General features: G+C 41.1%; 1 protein-coding gene across 2 annotated transcripts in view; it reads right to left on the bottom strand.

The window, feature by feature from the left end:
• Nucleotides 1-14,542, bottom strand: part of LOC134356656 (interleukin-17 receptor C-like) — a 107,258-nt gene that overhangs the window by 69,956 nt on the left and 22,760 nt on the right. Inside the window, exons 2-5 of one of the 2 annotated variants that reach the window (XM_063067639.1) lie at nt 6,109-6,130; nt 4,862-5,002; nt 3,835-3,936; nt 1,024-1,136 (exon numbers count right to left, since the gene is read on the bottom strand). In XM_063067639.1, the coding sequence (XP_062923709.1) occupies nt 1,024-1,136; nt 3,835-3,936; nt 4,862-5,002; nt 6,109-6,130 (378 nt within the window). The remainder of the gene's footprint in view (nt 1-1,023; nt 1,137-3,834; nt 3,937-4,861; nt 5,003-6,108; nt 6,131-14,542) is intronic. The other variant, XM_063067640.1, reaches the window with a different exon arrangement.

The following is a 14,542-nucleotide window of genomic DNA, read 5'->3' as shown; positions in this document are numbered from 1 at the left end:
AATGGCATGCTGGCCTTCATAACAAGGGGAATTGCGTATAGGAGCAAAGAGGTCCTTCTGCAGCTGTACAGGGCCTTGGTGAGACCACACCTGGAGTACTGCCTGCAGTTTTGGAGTCCAAATTTGAGGAAGGACATTCTTGCTATTGAGGGAGTGCAGTGTAGGTTCACAAGGTTAATTCCCGAGATGGCGGGACTGTCATATGTTGAAAGATTGGAGCAACTGGGCTTGTATACACTGGAATTTAGAAGGATGAGAGGGGATCTGTTTGAAACATATAGGATTATTAAGGGATTGGACACGCTGGAGGCAGGAGGCATGTTCCCGCTGATGGGTGAGTCCAGAACCAGAGGCCACAGTTTAAGAATTAGGGGTAGGCCATTTAGAACGGAGTTAAGGAAAAACTTTTTCACCCAGAGAGTGGTGGATATATGGAATGTTCTGCCCCAGAAGGCTGTGGAGGCCAAGTCTCTGGATGCTTTCAAGAAAGAGATGGATAGAGCTCTTAAAGATAGCAGAATCAAAGGTTATGGGGATAAGGCAGGAACTGGATACTGATTGTGGATTATCAGCCATGATCACAGTGAATGGTGGTGCTGGCTCGAAGGGCTGAATGGCCTACTCCTGCACCTATTGTCTATTGAATGACAATGAACTTGAACAATCCAGTGCATCCTGCATGCTCTACGTTCCTACAGTTTTTATCTCTCCTTTAGTATTTAACCATTTCACTTTTGAAGATTGCTATTGAATATGTACCTAACACCCTACCAGATACTGCATTTGAAATTCTGACTAAGAAAATGCTAAAGGCAATCCTCATGTTTATAAAATTTAGAACTAGAGGCTTTAAGTGAAAATAAGGTATTGTTGATTCCTTGATGAATAGTCACTTTATGAGGAATCTAGATTTCAGTGCCAACAGGGCATCTAAGAAATATTACCGTGAAGGAATGCTGCCCTGAATTTGGCTGCTTGCCCATTAGATACGTTTGTAGTTCCAGTTCTGTTTATTGTACTCACCACTGATGTGGACATCGATAATGTGTTATAGTCAGTGAATTGAATCTTCAGTTGTACGCATGTGTTTATCCCACCTTCGGGTTGATGCACAGAAATACGTATCCACCCACTGACTGTAAGAAAAGAAAAGATTTCTTCTGTTTCCAAAATTCCCCGACATGTTCATAAGACAAGCTTGAATAACTGGTAGTCAGATGATGAATCTTTCCACATTGCCTCAGAACATTCCATTGAGTTGTGACATGATGGAATACACTGTCCTGTACACCTGCCTGAGGAACGGCCTGGACCTCCTCCAATTTGCCTACTGTCACACTGAATTTTGAATACACCTTTTATTCACAAATCACTTGGGTACTAGCCTGCATGAAATGTCATCAGAACTCTGCAAGAAAACTATGGATCCAGTGAGATGCTTTCCCCAGCAGATTGTCAAAATCACTTGACAGAATGTCTCAGCAACAAAGCTTTCAGATGAGCACCCATGATCTTTGTGACAGAGTGTCATCCAGTCAAAAGAGTCAAAGAGTCATACGGTCTATCTTGCAGACCCAGTCAGACTTCTCTTTCATGATTGGATCCATCGCACGCTGTCTTCATGACTGATTGACTGTAAGTTTTTTTCCGTTATCCACCCGCTTTGCGGGTTGTTAAGGGAGGACTTGCAGATTCAGATTTATTTGTCAACATGTACATTGAAACACAGTGAAATGCATCGTTTGTTTTAACAACCAGCACAATCTGAGGATGTGCTGAGGAGGGCAGCCGCAGTGTTTCCACACATTTCAGCACTCACATAGCATGCCCACAGCATAACATGCAGGGTTATTCTTTGAAATTCACCCTGAACAGCCACATAAAGCAGGACACTGTACCTGCAATGTTGTCAGGGGTAATTGCTCAAGACAACTATCATGAGGTCATAGAGCATTGGAATTGGAGCTTAGCCCCAAATTGTCCATGCCAACCAAGGTGTCCACTCACTCTCATATCATTTGCCCACACCCCTCTAAATCTTTTCTATCCATGTACCTGATCAATAACTTTGAAACACTTCCTCTGGCAGCTTGTTCCATATACCCACCATCCTCTGTGTGAAAAATTTCATCCTCAGGTCCCTTTTAAATCTTTCCCTTCTCACTTTAAATGTATGTTCTCATGTTGTAGACTCTCCCTGGGAAAAAGACCGTGATCATCCACCTTTTCTTCCACTGCTGGCTGGGAGACCGTCAGAACAGCAGAAAGCACTCTCCACTAGGGTTGCCAACTGTCCCGTATTTGCTGGGACATCCCATATATTGGGCTAAATTGGTTTGGCCCATACGGGACTGCCCTTGTCCCACATTTCCCCTGCTAAGGTAGAGCAGTCCTATGAAACCTTTCGTGCCGAAATGGCGTAAAACGAAGAAGCAATTACCATTAATTTACATGGGAAAAATTTTTGAGCGTTCCCAGACCCAAAAAATAACCTACCAAATCATACCAAATAACACTAACATATAGTAAAAGCAGGAATGATATGATAAATACACACTCTATATAAAATAGAAATAATATATGTACAGTGTAGTTAGGAAGATTAAGCCAATACCGATTTGTGGGAAAAAAAAAATCGGCAGGTACGCACATGTGCACGTCACGCATGTGCGCACAGGTGCCCGCGCAAGGCTTCATAGTCACGGTAGCCTTTCTCGGGGTAAACACAAATGTCCTATATTTGACTGCTACTTTTGTCCCTTATTTGGGAGTGAGAAAGTTGGCAATCCTACTCTCCACTGTGTCTGAAAGTCACGTCTTCCCGAACGAGGTGCTCACAATGAGTGTAGCAAACTAGCACGCCCAACATCCAGATTCCGTGCTGTGAGCACACGGAAGGTGGGTGCAGCCATCACAGTGCTTGATCAAGAAGGGCCACAGTCTTAGGCCCTGTCTACCACTGCACTCGAACTACTGGAATTCTGAGTTAAAAGGCTGTACATGAATGATAACTGATGACATACCGAGGGAAATCAATAAGACAAAATGACTTGAAAGATTTGTTTTTGATATATTTTAATTTTTTAATGAATGAATTATGTTCTGATATGAATGAAAAATCCTGTTTAAAGCTTTGTGTGTGTATCACCCACTGTTTACGACATTGCATTACAATGACTTCAGTTCAAAGGTTCACTTTTTATCAAAGTAAACAACTCTGAAATTCTTCTTCTTCAGACAGCCATGAAACCAAGAAAGAAAAGACAGGCCAGCACAATCATCAACGCCCAAATCCTCCCTCCACACAAAAAAAACAAGAAAGATCAGGTGAAAAACAGAATATAAAAAACTATGACCTATCCTGAAGAAATTGGCTGAAGGAGCATTGTATGCAGGCACCTTGCCGAAATGTGACTAATTGATGAACAGTTGCTCAGTTGCTTTATATCCTTTCAGCTTTTAGCTTTGACCTTGTGCACAGTAAAATTCTGCATGGTTAAGCCCATGACACATCATTAGTTTAAGAACTATTTCCAGACCTCAATATTTTATGTTCAAACCCAAAATACAATCCAAGTCAACTCTGCTTTTGTCTTTCTTTAAAGTAAATTGAACACGTTTTACACTCTCTGACCCTCGAGATGGAACACATTCCTGTGTGGAAAACCATTATGTCCAGAATTAGAAAACAAAATATGCTAACAGTCTGAGAATTTGAATAAATTCATTATTAGATAAAGCCCATCATAGTGGCCAGATCACAGCAGTTCATACAAATCTAGACCCCTGATGATTGCAGAGTGATTTATATGTATGGGTAGGTTTCACCATTACCTTCATTATCGTCTTCTTCTCTACTTCCTTCATCTGTGTCAATGCTATTGCTTTTCCTGAATCCACTTGCATTTCCACCAAAACTCCTGTTTATCTCTGATGCTGGGCAAAATTGTCATAGTTACAAGTTATTCAACTCTTATAGTACTTTAAAAGAAATAAACCCTGCCTTTGGAGACATCTGAAGCCTTTATTGTCAATTAATTACTTTTGAGTCACTGTCTTGCTACTTAAGCCAATGTACATTGCACTTGTTCTGAATGTCCTTTTAAATTATACAGTAGGATCATGACCACAACGCTTAAAGCATGTAATTTAATATATATTGAAGGAATAATCAAACACAATGAAATTCACCTTCAGCTGTTGGCGTTAAATGTGCATGTCTAGTACTGCTGCATCCTGCAATCTCCTTTCCAAGCTGCCTAGAAATGACCATAAGACCACAAGACACAGGAGCAGAAGCAGTCCATTTGGACTGTTGAATCTGCTTCATTGCTCCATCATTAACCCCCTCCGCCTCATCCCCATTCTCCTGCCTTCTCCCCATGACCTTTTATGCCCTTACTGATCAAAAACCTATCGACTTCTGCTTTAAAAATACCCAATGACTTTGCCTGCACTGCCAACTGTGGCAATGAATTCCACAAATTCACCACCCTCTAGCTGAAGAAATTCCTCCTCAGCTCTGTTCTAAAGGGTTGTCCCCCCATTTTAAAGCTGTGCTATCTGGTCCTAGACTCCTCCACTATAGGAAACATCCTCTCCATGTCCACTCTATCTGGACTTTTCAATAGGAGCTGAATTTTGGAGGCAGAATACAATACTGAGCCTCTGTCAGATATATACCCTTTGAGAAACGCTCCCGAAGAACCACATCGAAAATATATCAAGCACTAAGCTTTTTTTTATTGCCCCTTCAAAGTTCTCTGACCTTTATTAAAATAAAGTTTTTATTTTCCTGTATTTGTGGTCATAGCTCCTGAAATTTTTGGAAAGTTTGGCTATTTTAATATTCATGCTTTACCTGACAATGATGCTGTTAATTCGATGCTTATGCATGGGAAGCACGAAATGTTCTGCTCACAGTAGAGTATAGTAGAGCTTGTTAAATTAATTGGAAGGAGTTGTAGCATGTATCCTCCGACATTCTCAGAACCACAGTCTGCTGGACAGAAGTTATAAATCAGGACTACAGGGTCCTTGCATGTCACGTCAAAGAAATACTAAATACAAGGGCGGTAAAGGAAAGTTGAAATAAAGGCTCAAACTGAAAGCACTGAATTCAATAAGATTATAACACGTTAGGCCATTCAGTCTATCGGAACTTCTCTACCATTCTATCAAGGCTGATTCATTACCCCTCTCGACATCATTCTCCTGTCTTCTCTCCATTACCTTTGACACCCTTACTAATCAAAAACCTATCAACCTCCACTTTAAATATACTGTTCCCAATGATTTGGCCTCCACAAATCAATGGTTCAATTTGTTTGTGCAAAGGAATTCCACAGATTCATCACACTCACGCTAAAGAAATTCCTCTTACCTACGTTCTAACAGGATATCCTTCTATTTTGACTCTGTGCCCTCTGGCCCTAGACTCCCCCAGAATAGGAAACATCCTCTCCACATCCACTGTAATTGAGCCTTTCAATATTCAATAGGTAATTTCATCTCCTCGTTCTGCTGACTGATCATAGCATTTGACGGTGATGGTAGAAATCTGCTTTTGCAGTTTCTGCCAGTGATGATATTCAATTGGAGAACATGTGCTAAAGTCTGTAATTCTAGGACACCGCCCAGCTTCTGATATCTATACACTAGTGTTAGGATGAAGCAGAGGGTACTGGGGGAACAGGAAGCAGAAATGGAGGGGGGGGGGGAGAGACTAGAAAGACTTATACCTGTCTATCTAGCCCTATGGCTGCATAATACCCTGAGCAGTCCTGGGATCCTTACAACCCTCTACTCCTTAACCTATGTTATCCATTAGACAAATGCTGATGTATCTGAGATAGAAGGGGAGGATTCCATTCCCAAATTCACCAAGGTATGGACTCTGAGACTCTGAGCTCTTAGCACCATTGACAGCCTCCTCAAACTCATTTTTACTACTGTTGCACCTTGCAAAACTTAATATGCTTTAGCTGACCAGAGAATCAAGTGAAATAGAAAATTCAACATGCAATTCACAGCTAGATTATCAGTAGATCGAAGATAACAAAGCAGTTCGCTTAGTATTAAGCAAAATATCAAAGGGATAAAACTTACACACTGCTTCACATGAGGTACCCTTTAAAGAAAGGAGAAAGATTATTACAGTATTATAATTACTACATTATTTCAGACATTCCTCCACTTATCATGAGCAAACATTTGAAATTCTAGTGCATCATTTTCTTACATAACTCACATTGTAAGAACAGTTGGAAAATTATTCCCTTCTAAACTCAATGGATTGTGCAAAAATATTTTTATTTGGAATATTTCCTTTAATGTTTTACAGTTACCTAGTGCTAAATAGTGCAGGCGTTGAACAGTGGGAGGAGGAAGAGCTACATAAAGAGGTTTCTATGAAGTAAAGCTGATGTTTAGGAAAAAGGATGTTATCGTTAGTCTTTGAAAGCTCTGGAACAGGGTAGGAGGCAAAGGACTGGAGGAGGTTATAAAGTTGGGAAGGGATGAAGGAAAGAGCTTCACAAAGATTAAGATTAATTTATTGTGACAGCCAGTTAAAATTTAAAAGGACGTAGTTACCCCAGTGGAATTTAATGCAGAGTAGGAAGTAGTTTAACTTTTTTTCCCCATACACACTGAAGGTGAAATTTATTTTATTTTATTTAGAGATACAGTGTGGACAGGCCGTTCTGGCCCAATGAGCTGTGCCCCCAGCAGCCCACTAGCCTAATCACAGGAAAACTTACAATGACCAATCAACACACTGACTGCTACGTTTTTAGACTGTGGGAGGAAACGGGAGCATCTGGAAGAAATCCCGACAGTTCACAGGGAGAATGTACAAACTCCTTTCCGACGGCACAGGAATTGAACTCAGAACTCCGGAATGCTATAAGGCTGGAGAATGTGTTAACACAGCTTTCCTAATGGATGAAACTCAGTTCAGGATGAGACCAGGCAGTGACTAGACACTGCAAGCACCCAGGAACAAGGACTGGGTCACTGTGGGAGAAGGCTTCAATGGCTTCCACCTTCCATGATTTCAATCATAAGAAATGTTGTCATCTGTGGCAAAGGAGCAATCTGACAGCAGGGAAACGTTTTTGAATAGGCTGCAGCATTACCTGCGTTCATGTAGTACACATATACACATACCCCTGTCTGTATAAACCATACATACACTCAAATGCATTTTACACAGACTTTTTTACCTAAAGGCCTACATTTCAGATTATCCACTTGAAACAGGATAAGAATCAGTTAAATCAATTACTGCTCGGCCTGTATTCATAAGCTTGGATTGTTCAAGTCATACTAGGAATATCTGAAGTGATAATTCTAGCCAGTTAGCTCCAAGGCTAGCAACGAAATAACAGTAAAGATTATAATTATTATTTTACTTTCAGGAGATAATATAGAGCATCTCTTTAGAACATACATGAATCATACTTGTTCGTTTTTCAAGAATTGTTTAAGAATTTTATCAGAGGCTAACTTTTCAAAGGATGAAGAAATATTAAAGAAGGCTTCCCTGTTAAGAATTTCAAGAGAGCCAACATGTTAATTTGAGTGAGTGATCAGATTTCAATAATGAATGCAATACGACAAATATATTTAGATAAATGGGGAAAAAGATACACCAAGCTACTGCAGTAATAGTTAAGTGCTAGAATGCCAATAATTCAGTAAGCACAGCATTATATTTTCTGGGCAGACTGTCTGCAGTTGGCAAACAAAAAATTAAACCGAGGTTTATTCTAAACACAAGTGATTCTGCAGATCATAAACATGAGAAATTCTGCAGATGCTAGAAATCCACAGCAACACACACAAAATGCTAGAACTCAGGCAGTCAGGCAGTATTGTTTCAAGCCAGACCCCTCCTCTAGACTGGAAAAGCAGGGAGATGATGCCAGAATAAACAGGTGGGAGGGGGGTGGAGGATAGCTGGGAGGTGAAAGGTAAAGCCTGACGGGTGGGAAGGTAAATGGCTGGAGAGGAAGGAATCAGATAGGAGAGGAGAGTGGACTGTGGGAGAAAGGGAAGGAGGAGGGGATCCAGGGGGAAGTGACAGGCAGGTGAGAAGAGGTAAGAGGCCAGAGTGGGGAATAGAAGAAAAGGGAAGGCAGAGGTTAAAAAAAAGGTTTATTCTGCTTTCATTGTTCACATTCCAGGCAGCCTCGCCTCTTCCTATTCTGGCTTTTCAAAATCTATTGCATCACAAAGTTCCTCCCCTTTAATATGGTGTAAGAATACTTACAAGAAATGAAATCATTAGTATTTTTGCATCAACTGCTGTTTCTCTTGATTTTAAAAAAAGATCTTTGTTTCTTTAAGTAAGGAATGGAAGGTGAGCAGGGGTTCAGTGCCTTCTGCCTGTGTTTGACCAGTCTCTCTCTCTCTCTCACCTGCTTCTGCTCAAGGAAGGGTACCAGCATTTGATCGGTTTCTCCCTCCCTTTCACACAATACTGGCAGAGGATGGTGCCAGATTCTTGGCTCTTGGCCAAGGTTTAATTGACACAGATTGTGGATTAAATGCTGTAGTTCATGTTTCTGGGTACTCCTTTTTTTTTAAATTGCAATTTGATCAGAGTGGACTGGCTTTGCAGTCTGCAGTCAATGAACGACACAGCACTAAATGGAACTGAACTGAACTGTACAATCCTGGACTGCTTCAACGACTCAGCGCTTTGATATTTTATGTTCTGTGTTTTTCACTTGATTTTGGTCTTTTGTGCAATTTGTTCTTTTTCTGCACGTTGGTTTTCTTTGAACAGGTTCTATGGTGTTACTTTGCTTTGGGGCTGTCTGTGGGAAGACTAATCTCAGGGTTGCACACTGAATACACACTTTGATATTAAATGTACTTTGAACTTCATTTGTGTGAATAATATGCCCTGTATCTCAGTACGTGACTGTAAACCATTTCCATTCTATGAGCCATCTATATGTAATCTCTGAGCTTCCATCTTGTACTTTCAATCTCCTTAGACCAGTCACCCAGTCCTACAATCACAGCTTACATCAAGATTTAAACTGTACTGTCATCCCAGCCTACTATATTTCTAAATGCTGAGATGCAGTCCCACATCCCATTCAATGCACAGAAGCGGTGAAGAAATGATCCATCAGGACACACCTGTAGTAACCCCTTTGACAATGACTATGAGATTAGCAGCCTGCAGTTAGTGCAAAAAGTTTAATCTCAGGTCAGAGCATGGTTAAGGTCACACTTTGTCAAGCCCCTTCACTCTGTCCACAACATGTAGGATTCCTGATGGCCAACCATTCCATTCCCCATTCCGTTCCAACATGTTGGTCCATGGGGCCACAATGAGGCCACTCTCAGGGGGGAGGAGTGATACAGCAATACTTCATATTCCATCTGGGCAGCCACCAACCTCACAGCATAAACTTTAATTTCTCTGATTTCTCCCCCTCCCCTTTCTCTGCTTTTCCATTCCCCGTTCTGGCCCCCTTCTTACCTCTTCTATTCTCCACCTCCCTCCAATACCCCTCCTCCTCCCTTTCTCCCATTGCTCCATTCTCCTCCCCAATTAGATTCCTTCGTCTTCAGCCCTTTACCTTCTCCACCTATCACCTCCCAGCTTCTTACTTCATCCCCCACGCCCCTACCCACCTGTTTTCACCTGTCACCTTCCAGCATGTACTCCCTTCCTCCCTACCACCACATTCATATTCTGCTTTCCTCCCCCTTCCCTTCCAGTTCTGATTAAGGGACTTGGCCTGAATCTATTGCATTACGGTTCTAGTCAAAGTCACAAGGAAGGGAGGGGTAAGGTGGGGCTATGGCCAGGTGCATGTCAGTGGGACTAGGCAGAATGATAGTTCAACATGGACGAGATAGACTGAAAGCCCTGTTTTCTGTGCTGTAGCGCTGCATGCCTCTACGTAAAAACATCACCCAATGCCAAACACACTGCTCACAGAAATGCATATCAATATATTAAGGTACAGTCTGCACCTTCACAATGTAAAAGATTTTCATACAGAGGATTCCAGTTAATGGGACAGCAGCTTATTTGGGACAACTCTTAAAGAACAAAATCTCATCGAGAAAATCGCCAAGATTCCCTTCGTTTATTTGGGACACTATGCCACTTCAATGGGATATGACGCTTTGCCAAACAGCTTCTAACTGTAGTCAGTCACATGCACATTGTGTGGCCACTCTGTGCTCAGAGTGAACAGTTTTAACCTAGCATTGGGTGTGTGCGTTTCTGTTCAAAAAGCAATGATTTTTGCCACGGATTGTTGCTGAGAAATAAAGAGTAAGACAATTTCGGATTGTTTTGCTCACTGCGGTTTCAAGCAGTCAGACTTTGAGATGCCAGAAATGGCCTGGAGTGAAAATGAAACAATTTCACTACTTCAACAAATTAGGAATTAGGACGAATTTGAATCACATTGACAATCATCTTGAATGTTACAATAAAATTGAAGATTTGGAGGGTGCATTTGTCGAAAGCTGCGTTTGAAGGCAGTCCATTATCTGAACTAGGTGTATGCACTGATATTTTTACTTACAATCAATCAAAAGAACATGGCAGTGTACACTGGATGAATTCCTCCATCAATAACTATTAGGAATTAATACAGTTTTATGGTACTGTAGTAGTTTTGGTAGTGTTCTAATTTGTTCTGTATTTCATTTAAATACATAATTTGTTACTCAGTTAAATGCTAGTTTGTTTTTTTTAACACCTTTTATTTCCATGGAACTTCAGCTAATTGGGACAGCCACTTAATTGAGCCAAAATGTTCTGGTCCCAATGTGCCCCAAGTAACTGGAATCCACTGTATTTATGTTACCAATACTGGATGTATGACTCATTGGTTCAGTAAGACTGCTTATTTTCAATTTTGCATAGGGTGTCTGAGTTGACAAGAGATGATCATCTCCCCCAGGAACAAGTGTTGGGACTTCCGTCATGTCTAATTTGCATCAATTACATAAATGCAAACCGTTCATAATCCAGCTGTCTGTTGATTCTGGTCATCTAAAAACATAGAACACAGAACAGTACAGCACAGTACTGGCCCTTCGGCCCACAATGCTGTGCCAGCCATTCAACCTGCTCCGTGATTGATCTGTCTCCAAGAGGACCACAATCTTGTCGTGGTTTGGAGGCTTGCATGCCCCAATGACCCAGAGAGCTATGCTGTTGGAGTCAGGTCTTCATGCTTTGACTCTTGGTAGGGTCACTCATGCCAAACAGGTCAAAGGGTAGAGGCTGGATCAAGAGTGGTCCATCAGTCTTCCAGGTTTGGGGATTCATCTCAAGGCTAATAACCCTGGCTGGCCAAACAAAACTATTACAGAAACAGCAATGAAGAACCCATCTACATCTGAGTGTGACAGTGTTCCCGAGTCTCCACCTGGGACTTGCGTGACTGACAGTAGTGAAAACTGAGAGGAAGCTACTGACACGATGAAGGAAGCCCTGAATACTGCCAGAGTCTGAGGACTTTCACTGCTGTTCTAAATGCCTGTGGCGTAATGGGCAGTAAGTATGATCGATCTAATCCTTCCAGAGGAACTGTCATACTAGCAGGGTGGAAAACATCAAATACCAGAAGGCATACTTTGAAGGTGAAGGGGGAGAGATTAAAGGAGAATTGTGAGGCAAGTTTTTCTACACGGAAGAGTAGTAAACTCCCAGAAAGCTGTGCCAGGGAAGGTGGGTGGAAGATGACACAATACCACATTTTAAGAGGCAGATGAGTAGTCAGGGCAAAATTGAGATTGATACACTCAGTGACCATTTTATTAGGTACAACTGTACACGTGCTTATTAATGCAAATATCTAATCAGCCAATCATGTGGCAGCAACTCAATGCATAAAAGTATGCAGACATGCTCAAGAGGTTCAACTGTTGTTCAGATCAAACATCAGAATTGGGAAGAATTTTTATCTAAGTGATTTTGACCGCGTAATGATTGTTCTGTGAGCAAAAATGTCTTGTTAATGAGAAAACTCAGAGAATAATGGCCAAACTGTTTCAAGCTGACAAGTAAGCGACAGTAACTCGAATAACATGGGTTACAACAGCAGTGTGCAGAAGGGCATTCTGGATGAACAACACATCAAACCCTGAGGTGGCTGGCCTGCAGCAGCAGAAGACCACAAAAATACACTCAGTGGCCACTCACAGGAGATTTGTAATAAAGTGGCCACTGAGTGTACGTACCAGGTTTTAGTTTAAATTGGAATCATGGTTGACACAGGTGTTGTGAGCTGAAGGGCACGATCCTGTGCTGTACAATGTTTTAAGAGCTGTCCCATTAAGATTAGCTATCAGTGTAATGTGTTTAACCGGGATAACCTGGTTGGTTTATTCATTAATTAATCATCAACTGCTGTGATTGCTTTCATGTCTTATCTGTTTTGTGCTGAGCCAAAGAAAGGAACACATTTATCCCAAGGCGTACCTACAGAAGCCATTTTTATGATGACGTCTTTCTTAGATGAATTCACTTTAGAAGCTCAGCACAGACCAAAAATGGACATGTGTCAGTGGAGTTCTGCAACAGTTGACAACAGGATATTGCAACTGTTAACTCTTGAGTGGAAATTAGTGGACAAGAAAGTGTAATAAATGCATTTCTGGTTTTTCCTTGAGCAATGTGAAGCCCTAGTGATAGTTCAGACCTCCTCTCAAAAAAACATTTAACTACAATACTGGGTTGTTCTGCTCTGTGAGGAGAATATTGTGTAACTAATATCAGCAGTGCAAATAATGTTATTTAAGCAAATAGTTCGTCAGTCCCTCTGGTTTGAGCACAAATGGGACTACGTCCAAAGGCTTAATATTTTACATCCCCCCTGGGATTTTGAGTTTCACATGGCAAAAGCTGTGAGCAATCTTGATGTTTTAACCAAATGCATTCATTCCACGTCAAAGTTCTCAGTACCAGTAAGTTAGGCAGCATTCTGCAGACAGAGGCGCAGAATTAAATATTCAGGTGAAATACACTTATCAGTTCAACTTGAAATGTTACATCTTTCACTTTTGCTGCCTGACCAGATGAGTATGTCTAGCATTTTCCATTTCCATCTTAGGTTTCCAGTATCTGCAGTTTTTTTTGTTTGCTTTCATTTTCCATTCTTTATTTATCAACCAAAAACATAGACAACTACCACAGTGAGACCAGGAAGGGTTGAGAGTGGAGATGGTGAAATAGCCAGACTATCATGTGATACGTTTGGACTCACAGCTTAACAGTGAAATATTGCCATCAGAATGGTCTGGATACAATATATATTTGATGGAAAACATGACTCAGCTGGTGACTGGGCCACCTCAAGGGAATGACTTTAATGAAAATGTAACTTTCATTTTAAAATAGCAGCAACACTTTAAATTTAAACTTGGTTTACAAAATTAAAATTATACACACAAGAGATCCTGTAGATGTCGGAAATCCAGAGCAAAACACACAAAATACTGGAGGAACTCAGCAGGTTAGGCAGCATCTATGGAGAGGAATAAACAGCTGGTTTCAGGCTGCGAACAGTACTAATGAAGGGTTTCAATCCCAAACGTTGACTGTTTATTCCTCTCCATAGATGCTGCCTGACCTGCTGAGATCCTCCAGTATTTTGTAGTGTGTTACAAAACTGAATGCTGCTATTTAAATATTCAAACAAGAGGAATTCTGCAGATGCTGGAAATTCAAGCAGCACACTTTACCAAAGTTGCTGGTGAACGCAGCAGGCCAGGCAGCATCTCTAGGAAGAGGTACAGTCGACGTTTCAGGCCGAGACCCTTCGTCAGGACTAACAGTTAGATGCAGCCTCGCCTGCTGCGTTCACCAGTTATTTACATATTAATTACTTTTAAAAGCAGCAAGATGAATGACTTTGCCCATTAAATTCACACCACATTTTCAGTGCAAACAAAAAACCCTGAGTGCAAGGTAGGAACTTTTGAAAGTATTTCTCTGCTGTCCTTATCATTAACAGTGTTATTGATTAAAACACTGACATAAACTTCTTCCAAAGGTGCATGGCTCCAAAGTCCAAGCCATGTCTATTTTAGTCACAAAAGGAATGTCCAAGCTTCTCTAATACATCACCCGGTAAACCTATTAGTCAGCCAAACACAATCACAGCCAGGTCTCCTCTTTCCATACTTCCCTCCGCCCCATCCACAACTGCTCACTCCTATTTGTATTTCAGACAAATTTCCCTTTTAATATCCCTTGTATCACACATTATTCCAATAAACAACCTGTGTTCAAGGCTTTCATAACTAACTGTGAATGGCTGTGAGATTGATTAGAATACCAAAGGATACACATACACCATTGCAATGTTGTTCCACTCCAATGCTGCCATGATATTGACAGTGACATTCACAGACAATCCAATGTACTTGGGAGCAACTCTTAATGAAGGCAAACTCTTTTAGAAAACATCAGAGATTCATACAACAGTATCAACCATCTGAGTACCAAGTTCAGTGGCTAAATATGTCATCTATTAATCATGGGGTGGAG

Source organism: Mobula hypostoma, chromosome 15, assembly GCF_963921235.1.
Source record: "Mobula hypostoma chromosome 15, sMobHyp1.1, whole genome shotgun sequence".
Taxonomy (NCBI): Eukaryota; Metazoa; Chordata; class Chondrichthyes; order Myliobatiformes; family Myliobatidae; genus Mobula; species Mobula hypostoma.
This window is presented reverse-complemented; position numbering and strand designations above follow the sequence as displayed.